This window comes from Heterodontus francisci, chromosome 8 (genome assembly GCF_036365525.1).
Source record: "Heterodontus francisci isolate sHetFra1 chromosome 8, sHetFra1.hap1, whole genome shotgun sequence".
Lineage (NCBI taxonomy): Eukaryota > Metazoa > Chordata > Chondrichthyes > Heterodontiformes > Heterodontidae > Heterodontus > Heterodontus francisci.
The window spans coordinates 50,878,464-50,903,505 of NC_090378.1; the positions used below are offsets into that span (position 1 = coordinate 50,878,464).

At 40.9% G+C, this 25,042-nt stretch overlaps 1 protein-coding gene across 3 annotated transcripts in view; it reads right to left on the reverse strand.

Annotated features, from left to right (window-relative positions):
• osbpl9 (oxysterol binding protein-like 9) overlaps positions 1-25,042 on the reverse strand; it is a 224,833-nt gene that overhangs the window by 4,469 nt on the left and 195,322 nt on the right. For all 3 annotated transcript variants that reach the window (XM_068037140.1, XM_068037141.1, XM_068037142.1), the window contains 9 exons: positions 24,090-24,208; positions 23,495-23,580; positions 22,650-22,824; positions 16,484-16,568; positions 13,382-13,492; positions 7,967-8,030; positions 5,536-5,676; positions 5,363-5,441; positions 4,331-4,422 (listed from right to left, as the gene is read on the reverse strand). In XM_068037140.1, coding sequence (XP_067893241.1) covers positions 4,331-4,422; positions 5,363-5,441; positions 5,536-5,676; positions 7,967-8,030; positions 13,382-13,492; positions 16,484-16,568; positions 22,650-22,824; positions 23,495-23,580; positions 24,090-24,208 — 952 coding nt within the window. The remainder of the gene's footprint in view (positions 1-4,330; positions 4,423-5,362; positions 5,442-5,535; positions 5,677-7,966; positions 8,031-13,381; positions 13,493-16,483; positions 16,569-22,649; positions 22,825-23,494; positions 23,581-24,089; positions 24,209-25,042) is intronic.

Below are 25,042 nucleotides of genomic sequence, written 5' to 3' on the forward strand. Positions count from 1 at the left end.
GCGAGCTCAGGTCGTTACCACTTGCTACGTAAAAAAGTTCTTCCTCACATCCCCCCTGCATCTCTTTTCCAAAACCGTAAATCTGTGTCTCCTTGTACAATCAGCTAATGGGAACAGGTTTTCTTCATCTAACCTTGTCTAAATCTGTAATAATCTTGTCCACCTCTAACAAATCTCCCCTCAATCTTCTTAAGAGGTAGGTTTGAATGAGGGTGTTAAAAAAAGAGGGAGATGGCGAGGCAGAGGGGTTTGGGGAGCCAATTCCAGAACTGAGGACCTATAAAGCAGAAGGCACAGCTGCCAATGCTGGGACAAAGGGAGTGGGTGATGCACACAAGGCCAAGGTTTTGGGAAAGATGGGCAGAAGTACCTTCAAAAGGGAGCCGGACTGGTTCTTGACAGGGACCGAGACCACATCATATAGAAGGTATGTGTCCATCTCAGAATAAGGGGTCGACCATTTAGGACTGAGATGACGAGAAATTTCTTTACCCAAAGGGTTGTGGATCTGTGGAATTCTCTATGCCAGAGGGCTGTGGATGCTTGCTTGTTGAGTATATTCAAGACAGAGACTGACAGAATTTTGGATACTAATGGAATTAAGGGATTTGGTGATTGTGAGGGAGGTGGAGTTGAGGTAGAAGATTAGCCAATATCGAATTGAATGGCCTCCTCCTGCTTATCTTTCTTGTGTTTTATGTGATCTGGACTGGTTTCAATCATCTCATCAGGAATTTTCCGAAGTATTTATTGTTTCCCTATTGGCCCTAGATTTTTTCTCTTCCAGAAAATTACATGGCTGTGGGGAAAAGTGTCTAGTCATAATGCTCTAACCATCATCAGGTGTGGTCAGGCTTATAGAGTCATAGAGTTATACAGAACAGAAACAGGCCCTTCGGCCCGTCGTGTCTGTGCTGGCCATCAAGCACCTAACTATTCTAATCCCATTTTCCAGCACTTGGCCCGTAGCCTTGTATGCTTTGGCATTTCAAGTGCTCATCTAAATACTTCTTAAATGTTGTGAGGGTTCCTGCCTCTACCACCTCTTCAGGCAGTGCGTTCCAGATTGCAACCAACCTCTGGGTGAAGATAGTTTTCCTCAAATCCCCTCTAAACCTCATGCCCTTTACCTTAAATCTATGCCCCCTGGTTATTGATCCCTCCGCTAAGGGAAAAAGTTTCTTCCTATCTAACCCATCAATGCCCCTCATAATTTTGTATTCCTCAATCAGGTCCCCCCTCAGCCTTCTCTGCTCGAAGGAAAACAACCCTAGCCTTTTCAGTCTCTCTTCACAGCTGAAATGCTCCAGCCCAGGCAATATCCTGGTGAATCTCCTCTGCACCCTCTCCAGGGAAATCATATCATTCCTATAGTGTAGTGCCCAGAACTGTACACAGTACTTTAGCTGTGGCCTAACTAGTGTTTTATACAGCTCCATCATAACCTCCCTGCTCTTATATTCTATGCCTCGGTTAATAAAGGCAAGTATCCCATATGCCTTCTTAACCACCTTATCTACCTGTGCTGCTGCCTTCAGTGATCTATGGACAAGTACACTAAGGTCCCTCTGTACTTCCCAGGGTCCTACCATCCATTGTATATTCCCTTGCCTTGTTAGTCCTCCCAAAATGCATCACCTCACACTTCTTAGGATTAAATTCCATTTGCCACAGCTCCGCCCATCTTAACAGCCCATCTATATCGTCCTGTAATCTAAGGCTTTCCGCCTCACTATTTACGACACCACCAATTTCCGTGTTATCTGCGAACTTACTGATCATACCTCCCATATTCACGTCTAAATCATTAATGTGATGGATCGGTTGGTTTGTTCCTGCCCGTTAGTTTTGTATGTTCATATGAATTTTGGAAGCAGTAACACATTCAAGATTAGGAGATGGGAGTTGGGGGCGATAGTTTGCATGGACAGAAGTCAAGGCTGGATTTTTAAGTGAGGGGTGGGTAGCGATGGGAGTTATGAAAGACAGGGATCAGTACTTGAGAGCGAACTATTTACAACGTCAGCTAGCATGGGGGCCAGGAACAGAAAGTGGGTGGCCAGCATTATAGTGGGACTGAGGTCAATGGAGCAATTGGTTGGTTTTATAGACAAGTACAAACAGATCATGATGTCCATAAAGGGACTGTGCACGCAGGCATCCTTCTTCAGTAGATGACAGCAATATTTTATGCTGTATTTATATGTGCAAGCTGACTGAAGGAGGAGGAAGCTTTTACAACCACACCGACTTCCTCCAATGCCTTTTTTCCATTTTCCAGCTCAGTGGCATCTGCCTTGCTTGGTTCCACTCTTACCAGTCCAATCATTGGCACAGCATCTCTGACATTGGCTTCTTTTCTTGCCCTACACTGTTATATAACTAATTTAAGGGACAAAAGGGAGCCTTTTATCAAAGGCTTAAAATGATGGGTTACTCAGTACCATTTTACTCAATAATACATGGGACAGTAAATAATTGAATGCTATCAGAAAGAAATAAGGCCCAAATGGTCAGTGTTTTTACTTTACTAAGTAATCTGATGCTCAGTTCAGATGTGAATATAAGAATCAATTCCAAATCTTCTGAATCTGAATGAAGATTAGTATTTGTTATGAATGCTGGACCTAGTAGCATGATTATATTTTTTAAAATTGTGATTTTTCAAAGTTGAAGATGGAGTCCAGAAGGTCAGGTGACCTCACATCCACTCTGCTGAAGAACAAGACAGATCAAAGACATTTTTTGAAAAGAAGAGACTGCAGGGGTAACACCTGAAGAACAATGGGTTTCACCCTCCCAGACGTTTAGGTCGTAAAACAAGGGGTGAGTGATTCTGAAGATGCAAATGTACCAGGCAGCTGTTAACACCTAGGAACGATGGAAGGCCCAGGTGACTCTGTGAAACCAGACTTCTGGAATCTGCATATTGGAACAGCTATTGACTTGAGTCCAGAAGGCAGACAGGCAGTAAGCTATGAAACTAGTGGTTGCGGCCTCAAGGCAAGCTGCAAGAAGAGAAGCCAGTAGTTGCAGCCTGAAAACAGGTTGTAAGGATGACAACCAGCTGTTGCAGCCTCAAGAGAGAGAGAAATAACACCTGCTCTCGGAAGCCTGATACAGCGAAAGGCTGCAAAGATTTGAACCTATTTTGAAAGTTGAAGCTTGCGGAGAAGACAACGACCAGCAGAATCACCAGGAATCACTTTATTCGTGGACATGCAGGTCGGCGATGCTCAAACAAGTGAGTGAAGAGGGTGTTATTTTTGAAAAGGTCTCGGGGATTCAACCCATTGCTACTGGGAGGAGTTTGGGACTTTTACCCACAAAGGATTTTGCCATTAAAAAGGAGTGTGTAATGTATAAGTGTGATGTGAGGTTTTTAAGTATTTTAATAAGTAAAGAAAATACTTTTCTTTGTAATCTGCAGCATCAGCTACTTACAAAGTACCATTTGGTTAATGGGAATTTCTTATAGTTTAGTTGTTATAATAATTCTTAAAACGTGAAATCTTGTCGTGCTATTCTTTAAATTGGTCCGAGGGCTCATATCTCATATTTTAACATCAACAGTCTCACTAAGGTCGTAACAATGTGAACAAATCGTATATACTTCCAACTTAGATTTATTTGCATCGACTCACAGAGCCACGCAATATACTATACTTTGCTCAAGACCCCTTTGAGGATAGGCTTTCAAGTTTATGAACCATCTTCACAAACATTAAAATGATGATTAACAAAAGAAATCATAGGATGTTAATTGCCTTGCCAATATTTCAAGATCACACATAAAGGCATAGTTGCGTCCTTATTAATTTTCAGCATATAGAGATGTTACATGAAAACAAGTAATTAGGGTAGTCTCTAACAGACCATCTGTTTCAATGCATTGCATTATTGGTTATTATTGTCATTATTCTCCCACCAACATGTATCCCCTGTTGTTTCCCTGAGTAGCATAATTATTAAATGTAACTTTAGGTAGGCATTGCATTATATTTCAATGCTGAAGGAGGAAAACAAAATGTCTCCTGAGAACCAACATTCATTATGTACACAACTTAAAAAAAAATTAAGACAGGATTCTACTTGATTAGAACAGTTAAAGGGAAGGAAAATCTTGGACGGTACTATTTATTTATGTGAATTAAGAACCCTTCTGCAGCCATCCAAACCCTGGAAACCATTCTACAGGCTGGCAGATTTGCCTATAAAAAGCAGGTGTACTTTGAATACATAGTTGTTACCGGTCACTTTCCTTCCCCTTTAATAATAGAAAACTAAATTTCTGTTTTCAGACTGCAGAAAAAGGATGATGAATCATTACCTTCTAGATTCAAAGTCTTCCTGATCTTCTAACTTTCTTACTTTTTTCTTGATAATAGGCAATTTCTTTGTATCTATAAATATGCTGTTCTCCTTCATTAAAACAAACCATAAAGTCTTCATCAGTTTTGCTAGTAAGACATTTTAAATCTTGCACAGCTATGTATACAGACAGATACTTATGCTAACTTATTTTTAAATCACAAAAAACAGGTAAACATAGACCATCTTGGAAAAAGATACTTTTTGTTGCATTTTTAACACTACATTTTATGCAGAACACTTGTGAACTTATTTTTTAGTTTCAATTTTATATCCTGCCCTCCTCTCCTTTGGTCATGTTATCAGACAGGATTTTCTGCCCGAGCTACACTTGTTTTCCCACCCATTTAGGGACTCACACTGATCATCCAGCAGCACTTCTACCTGACGCCATAAGTACCAAATATGGACAGGTGTATTCAGAAAAGGTGGTAATGATGCGGTGCCATTACATCACATTTCTAATCATTACCAAGATTGGACATCTGTCACAAAATAGCATTTTGGTGGCAGTGTTGCTAGGGGTGACAAATTTTTTCCATTGACTGTAATTGATTATAGGGTGATCAATACACTGCCCCACACCATCAGATTTTTCTGGGGCGCCCTGGTATATGACACAACAACTCAGATGCCAAATGACAATGTCTTTGGAGAAATGGGAAAACCAGCAGAATGACAGGGTTAATGCTTCATGAACTTTCAAGTGTCCCCCACCGAGATTCATGGGATGAATTTCTCACTGTTTCAAGCCAGGGTTGCTTGGAAGGGAGGGCAAGGAAACTGAAGTTTAAAAAAAAAATTAAGTCTAAAACAAGAAATGAAAAAAAAGTTTTAGTTTTAGCTATATTAAAAATATAAGCAGTATTTTAGTAATCCTTGCAACCATATTAGCATTAAGCATTTAGTTTGTTTAATATGGTTCATCGATTAGAAAAGCAGCACAAAACACAAAGTGACTGGTACGTTTGACTTTAAAAACACAGCTTACCCCCGTACTCCATTTAGCATACATCACTCCGTTCCATTCGCCTTCAACTGAACCAAAGCACTTCTTGTCATTTGGAGAACTGAAATGGCAAATAAATTAAATGTAATAATTTCTTTGTAAGTTATTATTGAGTACTAAAAATCTAAATAATCAAATATTTGATATAAACCTACAAGATTTCGGCAGTTATTCTGTGTTTCTTGCCTCCATAGAAAGGCTTGGTGTGAAATACAATGTTGGCATTGTATCCAGTTTTTGCACAAGTTATGTTGCACTCGCCTCCTAGTTCCACCCAAGGAACTGTTAGAATTGACCTGTTAGATAAATCGAAAAAGGCTATATATCACAACATTTAATATAACTTTCAAACAGAACTTCAACAACAACTTGTAGTTATATACAGCTTTTAATGTAATAAAACATCCCATGGTGTTTCACATGAGCGTTATAAAGCAAAATATGACACAAAGCCATATAAGGAGATATTAGGACAGATGACCAAAAGCTTGGTAAAAAAAGGTTTTAAAGAGTGTCTTAAAGGAGAACAGTGAGGTACAGAAGCAGAGAGGTGTAAGGAGGGCAATTTAGAGCTTAGGGCCCTGGCAGCTGAAGGCACAGCCACCAATGATGAAGCGATTGAAATCTAGGTGCACAAGAGGCCAGAATTAGAGGAGCGCAGATATCTCAGAGGGTTGTGGAGCTGGAGGAGATTACAGAGATAGGGAGGGACGAGGCCATGGAGGGATTTGAAAACAAGGGTGAGAATTTTAAAGTCGAGCACAGCAAAAGCACTGCTAAATCGGGAGCCTATGTAGTTCAGTGAAAACAGGGGTGATGGGTGAATGGGACTTGGTGTAAGCATTTTGGTAGGCCTGAGATCTGCAGCCACTACTTTTTGTACCTTTATCTTTTTGCTTTGCTTTCGATTTAAAACAAAAACCTGTATTAAACCTGTAGTGAATTTTTTAAGGTTACTTTGTAGACATTGACTTAAAACTAAGTGGGATTGTGCTCTGATTAAGTCAAGTAATAATCAATAATGTAATCTATTGCAATCAATAGTAATATTATTAACCATGAAATTGTTTTTCCCAAGAACGCCTTCCTTTTGTTTTTATGCTGGTCAAAGCAGGCTATATTCGCAGCTGTTGTTTTGTCTAAACTACTGTTTTTCTCTTCTTAAAAATAATGGTTGTTTCCCATTGTTTAAAAAGTAGTCGATTCTTATGGTATTTGATGACCCTTGAACTACATGCCAGGACAATGAATAACCTGGCACATGGGGTGGTCAACTATGGTGTGGAGTCAGGAGGTGGAGTTTAATTGATGGACAGTATAATCTAATTGATGGCAGTTGAGAAACACCATCAAAGGATGTGTAAACAGTCTGAGCAGCCTCATAGTGCCTGTGACACGAATTCGATCAGGACTCATGGTTGTCAGACTCTTGTTTTGAGAAAGTCTGACGGAGGCCTCAGAAAGCTGGAATGGAGCCAGAAATTGATATTAAAGGGGCACAGCATCCAACGTTCGGGGCTGCAGCCGGAGTGGACTAGTCAACCACTGAAGACTACAGAAGAGGAGAGGTCAGCGAGTCCATCCCTGTGCAAGGTTCTCTGGAGACATGGTGATGTATGTACCAAGGGGGAATGGTACCATTTTAGGGAGCTGTCGCGAACAAATTAATTTGGGGTTATAGCAGTTGTGCTGTAAGATTGTTGTCTTTCTACATTCTTTTCCTTCCTTTCTTTTTAATAAAGTTCTTTCTTTCCTATTTTTATTAATTATTGTTGAATAATTATTTAATAAAAATGATTGCTTTAGCACATTATTTGGTGTTGAGTCACTCATTCCTGTTACATCCAGAATATAGCTCCGAACCTAAGTGAGAATCCTCAAGGGACTCTCACACCCTACAATGGGCAGCAGAGTTTTGGATGGCCTCAAGTTTATGAAGAGTAGAACATGGAAGACCAGTCAGGAGTGCATTGGAATAGTCAAGTCTAGAGGTAACAAAGGTATGGATGAATATTTCAGCAGCAGATGAGCTGAGGCAGGGGGCAGAGTTAGACAATGTTAGGGATAGAAATAGGTGATCTTAGTGATGGCGTGGATATGTGGTCAGAGGATCATCTCGGTCAAATACGACACTGAGTTTGTGAACGGTCTGGTTCAGCCTCAGACGGTTGCCAGTGAGAGGAATGGAGTCAGTGGCTAAGGAGCAGAGTTTGGAGCAGGGAAACAGTCTTTCCAATATATAATTGGATGAAATTTCTGCTCATCCACTACTAGATGTCTGACAAGCTGTCTGATAATTTAGCAACAGTGGGAGGAATCGAGAGCGGTGGTGGTGAGGTAGAGCTGGGTGTTCACAGTGTTCATGTGAAAACTGAAGCTGTGTTTCTGGATGATGTTGCCAAGGGTAGCATGTAAAGAGGAAATAAAAGGGGGCCAAAGATAGATCCTTGGGGGGCACCAGAGGTAACGGCGTGGGAGAGGGAAGAGAGCCATTGCAGATGATAATAAACACAAACCGGTTTCTCTTAATGTGTATTGATATGCAATAAGGAAATTTAAAGAGTTAACATATAGGACAATACTTGCCTTCCATAGCCATTTGGAAAAGTGAGAATATAATGCTCATCATAATCGAGCAGAGAGACACATCCTGTCAAATGAAAGAAATAAGACTTTGTGGATAAGTGGAACTTGGAAAGTGGTCAAGGTGAAGAAAAAAATTAAGCTAAACTGAAAATTAATTAAGGTGAAGTAAACAAACACAGGCTCATAACCTAAGATAACAGTGAACAACACAATTTATTTCCTTTTACCTGAATGCTACTCAGAATTAAAGGTTGGATTTGGAACTGTATGTAATGGAAGTGAATTGTAATATCATGGAGTTACAAAAACATCCAATAAATTCAACATGCAAGGGTTTAGGTTTCTCAGGTCAGAAAGCAGTGAGAACAGACAAGAAGGAAACGGAGTTTCATATTTTCAAGGTTAACTTCAGTGTTAAGGAGGTTGAAACAGAGAAGCAAAAAATGAGTCTGCCTTGAATTTGCAAGGAGGCAAAGGACAGACCCCCAGAACAGGCGAAGGATGATGACAGCATTTTACAAAAATGAGATTAGAAAGCTATGTATAGATGAGAATGGGTGACTTCAACCAACCAAATCTTGTTTGATGATTGTTAATGATGCTGCATGAGGTGCTTGTGAGGAGGGTTGCAAACTGTGCCACTCCAAGGCACTATGCTTAAAAGACAAGTCTGCAGCATGCCCGCAAGGAGAAGCAGCCAGGTTTCAGGCCACGGCTGTCTATAAGTGTCCTAACATGCCAGTTGTAGTCCTCTGGTATATGGTAGATGCAGATGTCCTTACAGTAGCTTGCCATCTGTTTCCTTGCTGCTGAGATCCAGAGAAAACAGGTTCCCAATGAGATAAGAAAGGTAAGCATAGATGATAATACATACCATCTAAATTTTTCTACTCTGCTCACTCACTCTAAGTTGCCTTCCGCTGAATTTGCAGCACTCCATTCACTCAGGTCCAACCCTAACACTATCATTAAGGCTACTGACAAGGGTGGTGATGTTGTTTGACAGACTGACCGCTATCTTGTTGAGGCTGAATGGCAACTCTATGATACCTCCCCCTACCTCTCCCTGGAACATCAAGCCATCATTTCCAAGACTGCCAGCGACCCCATCTCCTCTGGAGATATTCCCTCCATGGCCACCAACCCCGCACAGCCCGCTTCTAGCTCTTTCCCAAGATCCAAAAACAGGCTGCCCTGGTAGACCCATCGTTCCAGCCTGTTTCTGCCCCACTAAACTAATTTCTTCCTAGCTCGACTCTACCTCTTTTTCCCCTTCTCCAGTCTCTTCCCACCTACATCCATGGCTCTTCTGGTATCCTTGGCAACTTTAATAGTTTCCAGTTTCCTGACCTTATTTGTCTCCTTTTTATCATGGACATTCAATCCCTCTACACCTTCATCCCTCTGCTGCTTCCTTGAACGGAGGCCCAACTAGTCTCCATTCATCACCAACCTCCTCCTCCTGGCTGGACTTGTTCCCATGTTGAACAACTTCTCTTCAGACTCCACTCACTTCCTTCAAAAAGGTGTTGCTATGGGAACCCGTATGGATCCCAGCTATGCCTACCTTTTTGTGGGATATGTGGAACATTCTTTGTTTCATACTACTCAGGTCCCCTACTACACCTCTTTTTCCAGTATATTCATGATTGAATTGGTGCCATTTCCTGCTCTTGCCATGAAGGGAAAATTTCAACAACTTTGCTTCCAATTTCCATCCTTCCCTCAACTTCACATGGTCCACCTCTAACACTTTCCTTCCCTTCCTTGACTTTGCTGTCTCAATTTCTGGGGGCAGGTTATCAACCAATATCTATTACAAGCCCAATGACTTCCACAGCCACTTTGACTACAATTCCACCCTGCATCCTGTCAGTACTCCATTTCATTCTCCCAGTTTCTCTGTCGCATTTGTTCTGATGATGCAACCTTTCATACCAGTGCTTCTGAAATGTCTTCCTTTTTCCTCAACTAAGGATTCTCCTCCACCATGGTTGACAGAGTCCTCAACCATATCCATCCCATTTCCTGAACCTCTGCTCCCACTCCTTCCCTTCCCTCCCAAATACCACAATTGGGTGCCCCTTGTCCTCACCTTCCACCCCACCAGCCTCCACATTCAACAGACCAACCTTCCAGATGAAGCAACGATTTACTTGTACTTCTTTCAATTTAGTATACTCTATTCACCGTTCAGAATGCGGTCTCCACTGCACTGGGGAGATCAAACACAGATTGGGTGATCGCTTTGTAGAACACCTCTGTTCAGTCCGCAAGTGTTACCCCAAGTTTCAGGTCACCTGTCATTTTAATTCTCCAAACCACTCCCATGTTGACCTCGGTCCTCAGCCTCCTGTATGGGTCCAATGAAGTTCAAAGTAAGCTGGAGGAACAGTAACAGGAACAGAACCTTTTGATTCGGCACTCTACAGCCTTCCAGACTCAACAATTAATTCAACAATTTCAGATCATAACCACTGTCTCCATTTTTTTTCGCACTGTAGCTTTTGGTGATGATTCTGTTATCAACATTCGCACCTTCTCTAGACCCACTGTTTGTTTCTTTACTTGTCCCATTACCATTCCCTTGTGCCTTGCACCATCACCTCTTTTGTCATTTAATCTCTCCTGCCTTCCACTTTATCACGGACTTTCCCCTTTTTAAAAATCTTTTACCCTCCCTCCTTTCCCTGCCTCTGTATTTGCTTAAAACCTGTTAAATGTCTAACTTTTCCCCGTTCTGATGAAAGGTCATCAACCTGAAACATTAATTGTTTCTCTCTCCTCAGATGCTACCAGTCCTGTTGAGTATTTCCAGTATTTTCTGTTTTTATTTCAAATCTCCAGTGACCTTTGGCAAGTAGAATATGCCAGAGACTGCAGAAATGATTGATCTTGGCTGGTGCATCCAGACAATGCTAATTCCTGATTAGCCTCTCTTTATCCATGCAGCACCACATAAAGCATGGCATGCTGTGACAGACGTACTTCTGAAGAACTGTCCAGCGTAACGGTCAGTGAAGCAAATACTCAATTATTGTAGAGAGGCCACCAGGGCTCTGCTGGCACAGCTTCCAACCAGAGGAGAAGCCTCTGTAAGTGCTACATTGCCAAAGTGAGGCAATTTCACCTCTGCAAAAGTGGGTGCACAGGTTGACAAGAGGACACAAACCACCTCTTGGGCAGCTAGACCTGCTCAACATCCCTCCAAATGGCCTCTTCCATACATATCAAGGATTCAAACTAGCAAAACCATAGCTACCGGGAGAGGGAACCAGGCACCAGCAGGAGATAAAGAAAAAAAGGTAACAAAATTAGCCCAGACGGGCTTGAGACAGAAGATAATGTGTTACATAAAGGCAATCTCTCCTTTGTTAAGAATTATTTCCATTAAGAGTCAATCTGGAATGCACTGCCTGAAGAGGTGGTGGAGGCAGGAACCCTCACAACATTTAAGAAGTATTTAGATGAGCACTTGGAACGCCATAGCATACAAGGCTACGGGCCAAGTGCAGGAATATGGGTATTAGAATAGCTGGGTGCTGTATGGCCGGCACAGACACGATGAGCCGAAGGGCCTGTTTCTGCGCTGTATAACTCTAAGACTACAGCGGCACCTACATGTTAACAGCTTAACTAACAAATGGCTAACGTGGAAATAGAGTGGGAAGATTCTGCACAACAGCCCAATTTGCAGAACGATCCAGATCAGCTGTGTAATTAGGCAAACAAAATTTGTTACTGAAAATATAAAATATTGCACATTAGGCAGAAAAATGAGCATAGATAAATAATAAATAGAGAGGTAGCACAGTGATACTCTGAGACCTGGGAGAAACAGTAAGCACGACATTTCCAATATTAAGATAACATAAGGAAGCAATTAAAAATATAAGTAGATTGTTGGGAAATGTAGATGGAACAATGGATTATCAGGCTACAGAGATTATGCTAAAGTTTTACAATCTACTGGTCAGACTGTAAGTTCAGTAGTGTACAATTTGGCCACCAATGGAGACAGTGAAGAAGTCAACAACAAGAATGATCTCAAGTGCAAAGGAATTGAGCTGTGAAGGAGATGAGCTACAAAGAAAGACTAGAGAAGCTTCAGCTTTGGATAGGTGGTGGTTTTGGAGGGAAGTCTGTGAAAGCAAACATTAAGTAGTGTAAACTGAGCTGAGACAACCAGTTCAACATAAGGCCAGGCCAGTACAATCACAGGACATAAATTTAACTCAGTGAAATATAAATTGAATTTAACAAAATTCTTATCAAACTTTGACAAATATTTAGAATAACCATCAAGTAAATTAGCAAGAGTCAAAGACATTAAGAAAATTCAAAAAGCAGTTGGATTCAAGGCTGACATAGATTAAATGTCCTTTGCTCATTCATTCTTAAAAATACTGAGGTTTCCTCAATAGCTCAAAGGTAAAGTCATCAGGCTGAACATTGTGCTGGACAGGGGTTTCTGGCACCAGGCCGAAAAGGCAGGGGAAAGCCCGCCTCGGCCTTTTTGCTTCACCTGAAGCGATCCTCCAGTCTTTTAAGTTCTAGGTTTCACGAGCTGGGATCCCCATCCCTTTAAAGATGGGGATCCCGCCTCCAAGTGCTGCCGGCCAATCGGGGGGAGTGGCTGGGGGGTGGTCATGCAATCCAGGGGGAGGGGGGTCCCGGGGTGTAAAGTGGTTCCTGGTGGGGATCCTCCGTAGGCCACAAATTTCCCACGAAGGAGGGACTCCCCCGCCCTCACCTCCCTAAGCCTGCAGGGAGGGTGCCTTGTGTTACAAGGCGTCCTCCCCGCATGGCAGAGGCATCCTCTGTCGCTGGTAAGGTCCCAGCAGCAGCAGGAATAGGCCCTTAATAGGCCACGGAAGGGCCTCAACTGGGCTTTGGGCGGGAAGGCTGTTGTCAGCCTATCCTGCCCCCAGAAGATTGCTTGGCGATGGCAAGGCAACAGGCCCTCTGCTCCACTGCCACCCGCCTCTGGGGGCCACACAAAATCCCGGCGATCATCTCTGAGTCGAAGATCAGGCAGGACCCAAGTTCAATCTCTCGTCAGCCCATCTCAAAAGCGACAATTGGTTGCAGTGCCCTTAATTGAAGAAAATAAAAGTCAGCCATTGCTCCTGCACCCGGTCCTTATGTGGAAATATCTGCCGGGAATACATAATTGTAGATGACAGGAGATTAAGCCACAGCTGTGACGCACAATATGGTTAAAGGCTCATGTGTTATGGTCAGTCAGGCAAGATATGGGAGGACGACTGCTGCCTATGGAATTGTGGAGTCAAGAGCCTCAGGAGAGGGGAGGAGAAAAATTGGACAGAACAAAACTTAAATAAAAATAATACAAAAATATGCCAGCAGTTTATTTACAGTGAATATTAGTGAAGATTTGTGAACAAAACTTACCCTGTCCTATGTTATGCACCCCTATAGACATTCCAAGAAACTTAGATTTAGTCCAAATGTGAGCGTTGAACTGGATTCTTTTTGAGAAACATTCAGCATAAAATGCAGAAACTATAAAGAAAATGGGGGAAAACATGACAAATACACCTTTCCCTTATTAACTGATTACAATATACTGTATAATGGACTGGCAGGATACAGAAATACATAAAAGCTACAACATGGAAATGGCTATTTGGCCCAACCAGTCCAGATTGGTGTTTCCTCATTACGTGAGCAAATAGTTCCCCTCACATTTAACACCCTGTTTCTAAATCCCTCAACCCCTTTTTCTTCATCCACCTGTAGGTGGAGGTACACAATTTCCCATATCAAATTTCCTATCATGGGGGAGGGAGGGGCATTGTCCAGCACAATACAAGGTTAAGGTGGGGCAGGTAAACTGCTCCTACACACCTCATGACCAAGGTTCCCTCAAAGCTGTGTGGTTGCACAGCATCCCAAATGTTCCTGCACAGACCGTGCACAAGTTGGCCTGTTTTAAGTTACCGCTTGTGCGTGGCCGCACAAAAAATTTTAAAGAGCCCACACACTTAAACACATGCTACAAAAAAGAAATTCGAGGGTATATTGCTCACAACTAGTCACAGATACTGACAGGTTGCCCAAAGAGGGAGAAAGAAGTCTTCTGAAACTGCTCTTTAGCATTCTAATGTTTGCTCTAATCAGTCTAAGTTATTATACAGTAAAGCACTCTCCAGAGCAAAGACATCAACAAACAGACAAAAAAATCAATTAAGTAAATAAACATCAACTAGATAGCTCAGGATAAAGGGAGTATCCGGATTAAGAGATTATAACTGATAAACAGAAGACACAATTGGAGTCATTATGAAACCTTTGAGCACAAAAGTGGCCATTTCTACTCCACTATAAAACATAGGATAAGATTTTTTCAAGTTTCTTCAGAGAATACTGTAACATTCTGAAACCTTGTGTAGTTCTTTAGGTATCAGTGGTAACTACTAAACAAAAATTTACAACATTATTCACATGCGATTGGATACAAACTGAAAATATCACATAGCTAGAATTAGCAGGTGATGAATACTGCCAGATCTTTGCTTCCATTTGTACTGAGCTGTGGACAAATGCCCTTTTCTTCATGCATTTTAAATGTGAAAATTGTAAGCTACAGACTGGTATGAAAACAGGAACTCTGTTAAAAGTGGAGCAGAGCTTTGGCAACCTCCCCTGGAATCTTCTTTAAAAAAGCCATTCAGGAAAAACTCAAAAGATTAAAGAGTAAATAAACTTAAAATATTGAAGAGCAAATATTTTCTCAAATTACTTACTCAGACACAGTTTAATACAGTTTGTTTATAGGGTATGCTTTAAATCTCATTTAACCAATATGGAACACACTAAGAAGGAATGCTCCTCTACTTCCCTTCTATTTAGTGATGATGGATGGGGTAAGTGGGAGAAGAAAATCTGATGGTCACCCAATTTGCTGGATTCCTGTCTATGCTCCTGACTTAGATTCTGCTATAAGTGATGGTAAATGCCAGAAGCAATTGCCCAAATATGGGTGGGCATATTCAAATGAAGTATCAATGACACAATGGTGTCATAAGTCACATTTCATGCTATTATAGAAATCTTAGAATGGTTACAGCACAGGAAACCATTCGGCCCATCATGTTTGAGCTGGCTCTGCAAGAGCAATGCACCTAGTCCTACTCTCACACCTTTACCCTGTAGACCTACAAATTTTTTCTCCTCAACAAGGCTGGATCCTAACTTAGATCAGCATTCAACAGGCATGCAGTGTCATTCGAAGACGTGCAGTGACAACAATAATTTAAATGTCCAAAGAAGGATCAGAGATTAAACGAGTTTCAATGGAGTAGGAGTAGAACAGGTCACTACACTGGGAGCACCAAAGTTTTCAAAGCTCCTAGGCTGCCCGATTTATTAAGCTATTGTAGATGTCCCTCCCCTGAGCAGTGGCCATTCCCACCACTTCCACCTCCACGCTAAACTGCTAAGCATAGGTACAGGTACGACTGACAGGCTACCCCATCAACTGCCTGAAACTGGGAATTTTACCAGAGTCAAAGTTGGGTCAGTTGGGCAAGCACTGGGGTATTGGGGCGAATTCTGGCTGCACAGTACAGAGAATATAGAATGATACAGCACAAAGGAGGCCATTCGGCTCTGAATGTGCTGGCTCTGAAAGAGCTATCCAATTAGTTCTACACCCCTGCTTTATCCACTTACAATTTTCACATTTAAAATGCATGAAGAAAAGGGCATTTGTCAACAGCTCAGTAGAAATGGAAGCAAAGATCTGTCAGTATTCATCACCTGCCAATTCTAACTATGTGATATTTTCAGTTTATATCCAATCGCATCTGAACGATTTTGTAATTTTATTTTAGTAGTTACCACTGATACCTGCAATGTTTTCCCCTTCAAGTACTGATCCAATTCATTTTTGAAAGTTACTATTGAATCTGTTTCCACTACCCCTTCAGGTAGTGCATTCCAGATCTTAACTCGCTGGGTAAAAATATTCTCATCTCCCCAATGGTTCTTCTGCAAATTATCTTAACTCTGTATTCTCTGCTTATGAACTCTCCTGCCAGTGGAAAGTTTCTCCTGCTTTACTCTATCAAAACCCCTCATAATTTTGAACACCGATCCAATTTCTCTTCTCTGAGAACTAACCCACCTTCTCCTGTCTCTCCCCATAACTTACGTCCCTCATTCCCAGTACCATTCTAAAAATCTCCTCTGTAGTCTTTCTGAAGCCTTGACATCCTTCCTGAAGTATGGTGCTTGGTAATTCTAAATGACACAAAGGTCCGGGAGAAGGGGAGGGTGGGGTCGGCGGATGGTGAGGAAGGAAAAATAAACCTATAGTCAGATGTACTGCCATATGGCTTCAGTGGTTAGTGCCACAGCATCACTGAGAGAAACATGGAAGCAAATCACCTGCCCAGGAAATGGTATGTAACAGAGATGGCGAGCTGGTCAGAAAATAAAAATACTATTTTGCAGTGGATATTCTTAATGAGATTATTGAAATAAACTTACTCGGTGGGTGATGCGACACCTGCTCTGCTACAAATGTTACGCTATTCCGGCTAGCTTCTGGAACTGGACCTTCAGCAACAGATTCCTGTGGCGAAAGAGGGAACATGTAATATATGAAAATGTGTTTAAATAAGCAGAAATCTCTGTGAAATTGTTAGCATATGTACAGTACAATAATACAGTTCTGAACATTAAAATGATGCCAATGGATTCAGCTATTAGTTGTAAATTATCTAGATAGTGCAACCTTATAAAAGTGAACCTGGCATTTATTTAAACCATAAAAGCTTGGGTAGTCTAATTAGAGTGAGAACACAACCTCTTCTTGTGTGACACAATGGGATGGATTTTGTGGAGGAGGCAGGGCTCCTGGCGCCGGGCCAAAACAGCTGGGGTGGTGGGGGGGGGGGGGGGGTGCGGGAACACCACCTTGGCCTTTTCGTGCCCTCCACTCCCTCCCCCGCCCCCTCCACCAGAGTGATTTTCTGGTGTTTTGAAGGTTAAGTGTCCGGCGCCGGAATCACAGTCCCTTTAAAGACAGGGATCCCGCCTCCAAGAGCTGCCAGCAAATCAGGGGGGTCCTGGGAGGTGCATTGTTTCTTGGCCACCGATTGCACCCTCCCCCCCTACCCGCACCCAAGGCTGCAGGGAGGGCACCTTGTCTTATCTGGCACCCGCCAAGATTGCGTGGTGTCGGGGTGGCGACGGGCCCTCTGTCCATCACAATTCTATGGGGCCCCCCACCTCCGACCTCACCTCAGGGGGGGCCCATAAAATATAGCGCTATATTGCCATTTTCATGGTTGCAGACTGAGTTCAATATGGGCAGGATTGCCAATAAATATTATCCAAAATAGGTTGTATAATTCAGACCACTGGATTATACAACATTGCTGAAATAAAATACATATAGACTGATGAGTAATCTACTGAAATTTATTACCTTTTTTCCTTTGTAAAGTTATTTGCTTCTCTGTTTTAGAATCCTTCTTTCCCTTTTACTATTTCTAATCCACTCTGGTAGTTTTGCCAACTCTAGTTGGCAGTTATTTTGGAAGTTTCATAATGTGATGTCTGACCATGTGACACCTGCAAATCTTATTCCATTTACCTTATAAATATTGGTTCCCCTGTAGTTGAGTATCTTTGCTCTTGGTTTCACACCAGCAACTGTTGTGCGAGATGCTCGAGAACCAAGAGCTGTTTTTCTACATTAAAAGGTGCTATATAGATACAAGCTGTTGTTGCAATCAGTTTTACCTTTTAAGTGTCATAAATCTAAGTCTGCAAGGGTCATTTGTAAAGGTCAGAAAATAAAAGAAATATTTCAACCATTTATATAGAACTTCATTGCATTTCTCCTAAATGTCTCAAAGTGCTTCATGCAATGCATTACTATGAAGCGCAGTGACTTCTGCTACATAGTTAAATTCAAAGACCATTTTATGCACTGTAAAGATCTCACAAAAAGCTCAAGGAATTGGCTGAGCATGTTACGAATCCTTTCACTGATATTTTTCAAAGCTCACTGGAAGTGTGTAGCATGCTACCATGTTGATCTGATTTTGGTGATATTGGCTGACATTGAGAAAACTTCCTGCTCTTCTTTAAATAAGCGGATCTCTAACATAGACCTGAGCAACTGGAGCAGGCTTTCTATTTAATCCCTCATCCAAAGAGCAGCATCTCCGCTTACGCAGCACTCCCGCAAAGTCACACTGGCAAATCAATTTGCAACATGAGTTTATGTCCTAGAATTAGGCTTTAGCTTACAGCCAGGACTGTTACTGTTGGAAACTAGAGTATCTGCTAGATCAATTAAATAATAGCTGCAGTTTCATTTGGAGATCCACTAAGCAAGGGATTGGTATATTGTGAGTCAAATATAGCTGTACTGCGGTTAAAATATACCTCTGAATTATTTTGTTTGGCAGTCCTGCACATACACTCAGCCCTAATCTGTAGTGCAGAACAACAAAAGATGTAGCTGCTACAACAAAACATACAGGCCTTTTTCCATTCGACCTGGTTACTCAATGTGAAACAACTGTAATATTCTAACAACTCACTCCTGAGTGTGCTGCAAGAAACTGTGCCCTTAACTATGTCATGCCATTAAACTTGGATTTTACCTTTCTGAGAAATAGTCTACGAACTCATTTTTTGGAAATAGACTTCATGTGCTTCTTCTCCACTTCCTCTCCCTTAATGATAATATGGAGCATAGTTTAAAAGAAGCTTAGTGTGTTATTTGCAACATTTTTATCTCAATCACAGGCCGTCAACTTCCTGACTTCAGGAAGGATGTAATTTGTAGCCATGTAAGCTGCTTTCAAGATTTTTTTTCAAGTTGATTAATTTCTGGGGGCAAGATTAATAAATAAGACTCTTCTAATAATATCTATTTTAAGTTATTGAATATTAATGCTCAGTATTGAGCTTGACATTAGGAAGCTAGCTAGAAATGTAAAAACAGAATAGCAAGAGTTTCTACAGGTATTTATAAAGGAAAAAAGTAAAGTGAGTGTTGGTCCTCTAGAGAGAGTGAGAATGGGGAGCTAATAGTAGAAAGTAAGGAAAGGACGGATGAACAAATATTTTGCTTCTGTCTTCACTATAGAGGATATAAAAAACATTCTGACAATAGCTGTAAATCAGAAGGTGGAAGGAAGAGAGGAACTTGGTGAAATTACAGTCACCAGGGAAGCGGTACTGCGCAAACTGATGGAGCTGCAGGCATCCTAGGGTCTTAAGAGAGATGGTTAATGAGGTAGTAGATGTGCTGGTGTTAATATTTCAAAATTCGCTAGATTCTGGAAAGATTCCATCAGACTGGAAAGTAACAAATATAAACCCTTTATTCAAGAAGGGGTGGAGGCAGAAAACAGATAACTATAGGCCAGTTAACTTTATGTCTGTTGAGGGGAAGGTGTTAGAATCGATCATTAAGGAGGTTGTAGCTGGACACTTAGAAAAACTCAAGGTAATAGGGTTTAGTTAGCATGGTTTTATGAAAAGGAAATCATGTTTAACCAATTTCTTGGTGTTCTTTGAAGAAGTGACGTGCTGTGGATAAAGGGGAGCCCGTTGACGTACTGAACTTGGATTTCCAGAAGGCATTTGACAAGGTGCCACATAAAAGGTTATTGCGCAAAGCAAGAGTTCATGGTGTAGGGGGTAACATATTAGCATGGATAGAAGATTGGCTGGCTGGGAAAACAGAGTATGCATAAATGGGTCATTTTCTGATTGGCAGGATGTGACAAGTGGAATCCTGCAGGGGTCTGTCCTGGGGCCTCAACTTTTTACAATTTATATCAATGACTTAGATGAGAGGAGCATTGTTGCTAAATTTGCAGATGACACAAAGATAGGTAGGAAAGTATGTTGTGAAGAGGACATAAGGAGCTTGCAGACCGATATAGATAGGTTGAGTGAGTGGCCAAAAATTTGGCAGATGGAGTATAATGTGAGAAAATGTGAAGTAGTTCATTTTGGCAGGGAGAATAAAAAAGCAGAGTATAAAAAAACTGCAGAACTCCGAGGTGCACAGGCATCGAGGTGTTCTAGTCCAGGAGTCACAAAAAGTTAGTATGCAGGTGCAGCCGGTAATAAAGGCGGCTAATGGAATGCTATCCTTTATTATGACAGGAATTGAAAATAAAAGTGTGGATGTGATGCTTCTGTTATGCAGGGCATTGGTGAGACCACATCTCGAAAACTGTGCAGAGTTTTAGTCTCCTTATTTAAGGAACGATGTAAATGCATTAGAGGCAGTTCAGAGGAAGTTTACTAGATTGATACCTGGAATGAGCGGGTTGTTTTATGAGGAAGGATTGGACAGACTGGGCTTGTTTTCACTGGAGTTTAGAAGAGTGAGGGGAGACTTGATTGAAGTATATAAGATCCTGAACGGTCTTGACAAGGTGGATGTGGAGAGGATGTTTCCTCTTGTGGGTGAGTCCAGAACTAGGGGTCACTGTTTTAAAATTAGGGGTCACCCTTTTAGGATATAGACGAGGAGAGATTTTTTTCTCTGAGGGTCGTGCGACTTTGGAACTCTCTGCCTCAGAAGGTGGTGGAGGCGGGGTCATTGAATATTTTTAAGTCGGAGGTAGATAGATTACTGTTAGGCAAGGGAATCGAGGGTTATCGGGGTAGATGGGAGTGTGGAATTCGAAACACAGATCGGGCATGATCTTATTGAATGGTGGAGCAGGTCGAAGGGCCGAATGGCCTATTTCTGCTCCTAATTCGTATGCTCGGATGTCTGAGATTGATAAATGTTTGGGCACTAAGGGAATCAAGGAAAATGGAGTTAGTGTGGGAAAGGGGAGTTGATATAAAAGTTCAGCCATGATCTTTTAAATGGCTGAGCAAGCTCGAAGAGCCACATGGGCTACTCCTGCTCCTAATTCTTATGCTCTTATGTTTGCTTTCTGGGGTGTGATGTACAACACACAATATTTCCATATCACCGGTAGACTGTTTTATCTCCAAAGCTTTTTGCTGCATTTCTAGCCTATGTTCTTGTTATTTCTTTTGCGTTTACATGTGTGCCATGAGGGTCGGTTAGCTCATTTGGCTCGACGGCTAGAGTGTGATGCAGCAAGACGCCAACAGTGCAGGCTCAATACCCGGACTGGCTGTGGCAGTTCATGGAGGCCTGCCTCCTCGCCTTGCCCCACACTTGCGGAGTGGTGACCCTCAAGCTATACATCACCAACTGTCTCTCTCTAATGGGGAGAGATGCCGATGGTCTTTTGGGAGTACAGCTACAACAACAACAACAAGATGTATGCCATAAGACATAATTTATGTCAATGTCAATGTGAAATCCCAAATTGATTGAGAATGGCTCTAAAAAAAATTGACTAACATAGTCTTGTGATAGAAACCATTTCTTCAGTGTTTGGCTTGAGAAGTTTAATGGTTTCTTAAGATGACTGAACAACAAACATTGACCAAAGCCTCTGATATTTGGGAGGAGAGGAGAAAAGAAAAACTGAAATAGTTGATGTTCTGAAACACATGTATTGGGGTTGTCCTTTGTGAACATTACAGACATTCTTGGGAAAACTAAAATGTTCTAAACAATGTCCATCTCATGATGCATTGCAAAATCAGCTTGGAATCAACAGGTAGATTTTATAACTGGAGCTGTAATATTTGAAAAGCTTTCAGAGCAGCAAAATTGGAAATCATAGGCTGCTTCATTCACCAAGTTTCAATAACAGCTGATAGAAAAGCTTTTTTAAAATCTCTCATTGAGCATTATTCACTGGTGAAATTCGGAACATTCTTGAATCTTGACAATTGAAACCTTTGGTTACAGCGGAAATGTGTACAAACATATCATGACTTGATATACTAATCAATGTTTTGTGCATAAAACAATTTATCTTTTCGTGTATTAGTGGAATTATTTCTCATTCACCCATTTTTAGCCTGACTGAGTTACCATACCTAGTGTCGGAGGATAGTGGAAGTGCTGCTATACACAAATCAATACTGAAACAAATCAACTGGTCGGGAGCCTAGCACAGAATTAAATAGGGAGCATCATTGTTGCTACCAACACAGGCATAAAATTCAGTGGCATTGGCCGCTGCAGCAGAACAGAAGCCTAACGATGTTTCCTGGCATGAAGGAACAACTGAGATAAAGAACCACTACTGACAAATGTGTGACATAGGGTTATGGCAAAGCGGTGGAGGATCTTAGAGAAATAGGAAGGGAGAAAAAGAACGAGGAAAGGGAGAGGTGAATATAAACAAAAAAAAGACAAGAAATGAGAGACAGGGAGAAGGACCGAGAGACAGGGAGTGAAGGGATGAGAGAAAGGAGAAAAGAGTAGAGTCTACAGAGAGGTGAACTGGAAGCACCTAGGTGGTGATTTTTTGTCTAGCAATTTCTATGTTCCTAAGAGTGCTCTTTCCTCTCAGTTAGCATGACAGGAGTGGTGTCTTTATATTAAATGTACCTTCTCAGCCATTCATGGTGCAGCACTTATTGCGGATGCAGGCGCTCAAAACCTCATCCATCATAAGCAAAAAGAAGCTACATGGCTTGAAAGCCCCTGTGCAAACAAAAAGGTGGGAAACAAACTAGAAATTAAACTAAATTAATATTACTGCAAAGATGATTATGAGAAAAAACAACTTACTGTATTGTCTTCACCTTCATTCTCAGGGAAATTCCAATGACATTTGAAGATCTCTCCTAAAATGGGATTGTATGGTTTCTTGGCTACAGATCCCTTGCGACCAGCATGAAAGGCTGACAGGTACCATTTGACAACCTGTACCATTCGGTCTCTTGGGTCGCTTTGGTCTACAATACTTTACAAAAAAAATGTATTTAAGAATATTTTGTTTCATATGATGGTAAAACAATCATATACAATAGCTGAGGCGAAAATAACGTTTTGGGAAAGGCTCCGTCTGTAGGTAATTAATGCCATGTACTATTTTCAGAGTGAGTAAATGGACATATGACCTGTCCTTGGCCTTCTGCAAATTTTTCTTTGTAACAAGATACACAAACAATGACTCGGGATCTGATTTTCTTTTCCTCTCCTACAATAAGCATTTGATCTCCAATCAGCATACACCCCAAGGGTGCATAACTCTGTTCCACTACTTTGGGGGAAGAACTCAGACAATTAAACGTGCAGATTTGCATTATTATCTAGTCTGAGATACAATACTGGAAGTTACATATGGAAATTTATCATTGAGGCAATGGAAATATGTAAAGTTTTTTATATCAGTCAGATTTCAACTTAATCACTGCAAAATTACACAAGGAGGTAAAACTCTTCATAAAGCTATACCCCTGTAAATTAAGCTATTGTGACAGATTATAATAGAAGCAATGCTGAAGAAATGTTTTTAAAATAAAATCTGTACACGCCAGTCCCACATCATATACAAATGAATTAGTATCATAATAGTAAAGGTTTTTCATATCATTGCAGAAGCCAGTTTGACCTGCTAAGAGAATACTTACCTCACGAACAAATCTGGATGTGCAAAAAAATCTGCATACATTTCCAACAAAGACCGTCTTTCCAAGATAAATGTGGGAAGGACCACCTGCAAGAGGATTGGCTTTTTATTAGTTAAATAGTATGGAAAATCTCAGTGATGTCTTCAGAATTAAAACAAAAATGTGGTTCTGCACAATTAATCTAAATTGCAAACCAAATAGTCGAACAAAACAAGGAAGTATATACTTTTCAAAGGAAGGAAACAGAAAAAAGCTCAAATTATGCCACTACCAAACAGTAAATACATTTCTATCTTTGGAATATACATATTATTGATTCCAGTTAGTAAAAAAAAACAGAAATTCATCAGCTTTCCAGAAACTGACTTGAAAGCACAACTGAAAGTAATAATTTGCACATTGCTAATCAACAATGAACTACTAATGTACTTGGATGAAATATTACAATATAGATTTATATTTTTTCCCCAATGGCTCTATACCAACAGCGTAAGAACACAGGAGATTTACTAGAATGTTTCTTCCTTTTCAGAGTGGTAATTTTGCAAACAATGCTTGTACATTCACTGAAAAACAAATGGTCCACTGTCCTCACCTTTGTCAGGTCCATGCCCAGTCGGACCTGAGACAGGAGATGCATGATGACACTCTTATGCTCTTCCACAGATTCCCCTTCACCCTCATCATCCCTCTCATCATGTGTATCAAACAACTCTGTGAAAGGCAACAAACAAATGGAAATTATATTTAAAAGGAGACCAGAGTATTTTTAAATCACCAACATCCCTTTCAAAATTTGGTTTTACTTACTAAACTAGTGATAATCCTTAGTTTGATGGAACATTCATGGCAGTATTGCTAATATAAATAGTTCTATCATTAATAATCTGTTAAATGCATAATTTTAAGTCCAGTAGCACTCCTGGTGTCCATGAAGAGCCAATTCCACCATTTTGCACAGTCTAAACAGCAGCAGCAATATCAGTGTGTGGAATTTCATTGTCCATTTCATTGTAGTGAACTTTGACAGTTTCACTATTACATCAGTCAGAACAGAGATCTGAAGATTGAAGAGACTGGTCTGATTTTGGAATCCATTTGTTAATCTATATAATTAAAAGTTTTATGTCCCATGTACGTGCCATGGTATTTTTGTGCCTTTTCAGATTAATTAGTTTCTGGTTAATCTTAATATTGAATGTTGATATGTGGCAAATAAAATTCTCCATGTTGAAACGTTGCAAATTTTGTAATACACCACAAATAGAGCAACTATTAAAAATCCTGCATAGGACCTGAATTGCCTCTCCGCAAACCTTACTTCCTTTCGTCATGATTTTTAATCACACTTGTCTGTTGTTACCATTGTAAATTATTATATCAACATTTCCTAATTAATTTTATTACTTCAATGGTCAGAATTTAGTTGCAGCCTTTTGCCAGTAAGTGACTCTGCAGGAGCTCCTAAAATCTCGCCAAACTGTTGCCATTGTTTACACACTAAAAAATCTTTCATATACTGGCCAACACCACAGATAAATAAACACA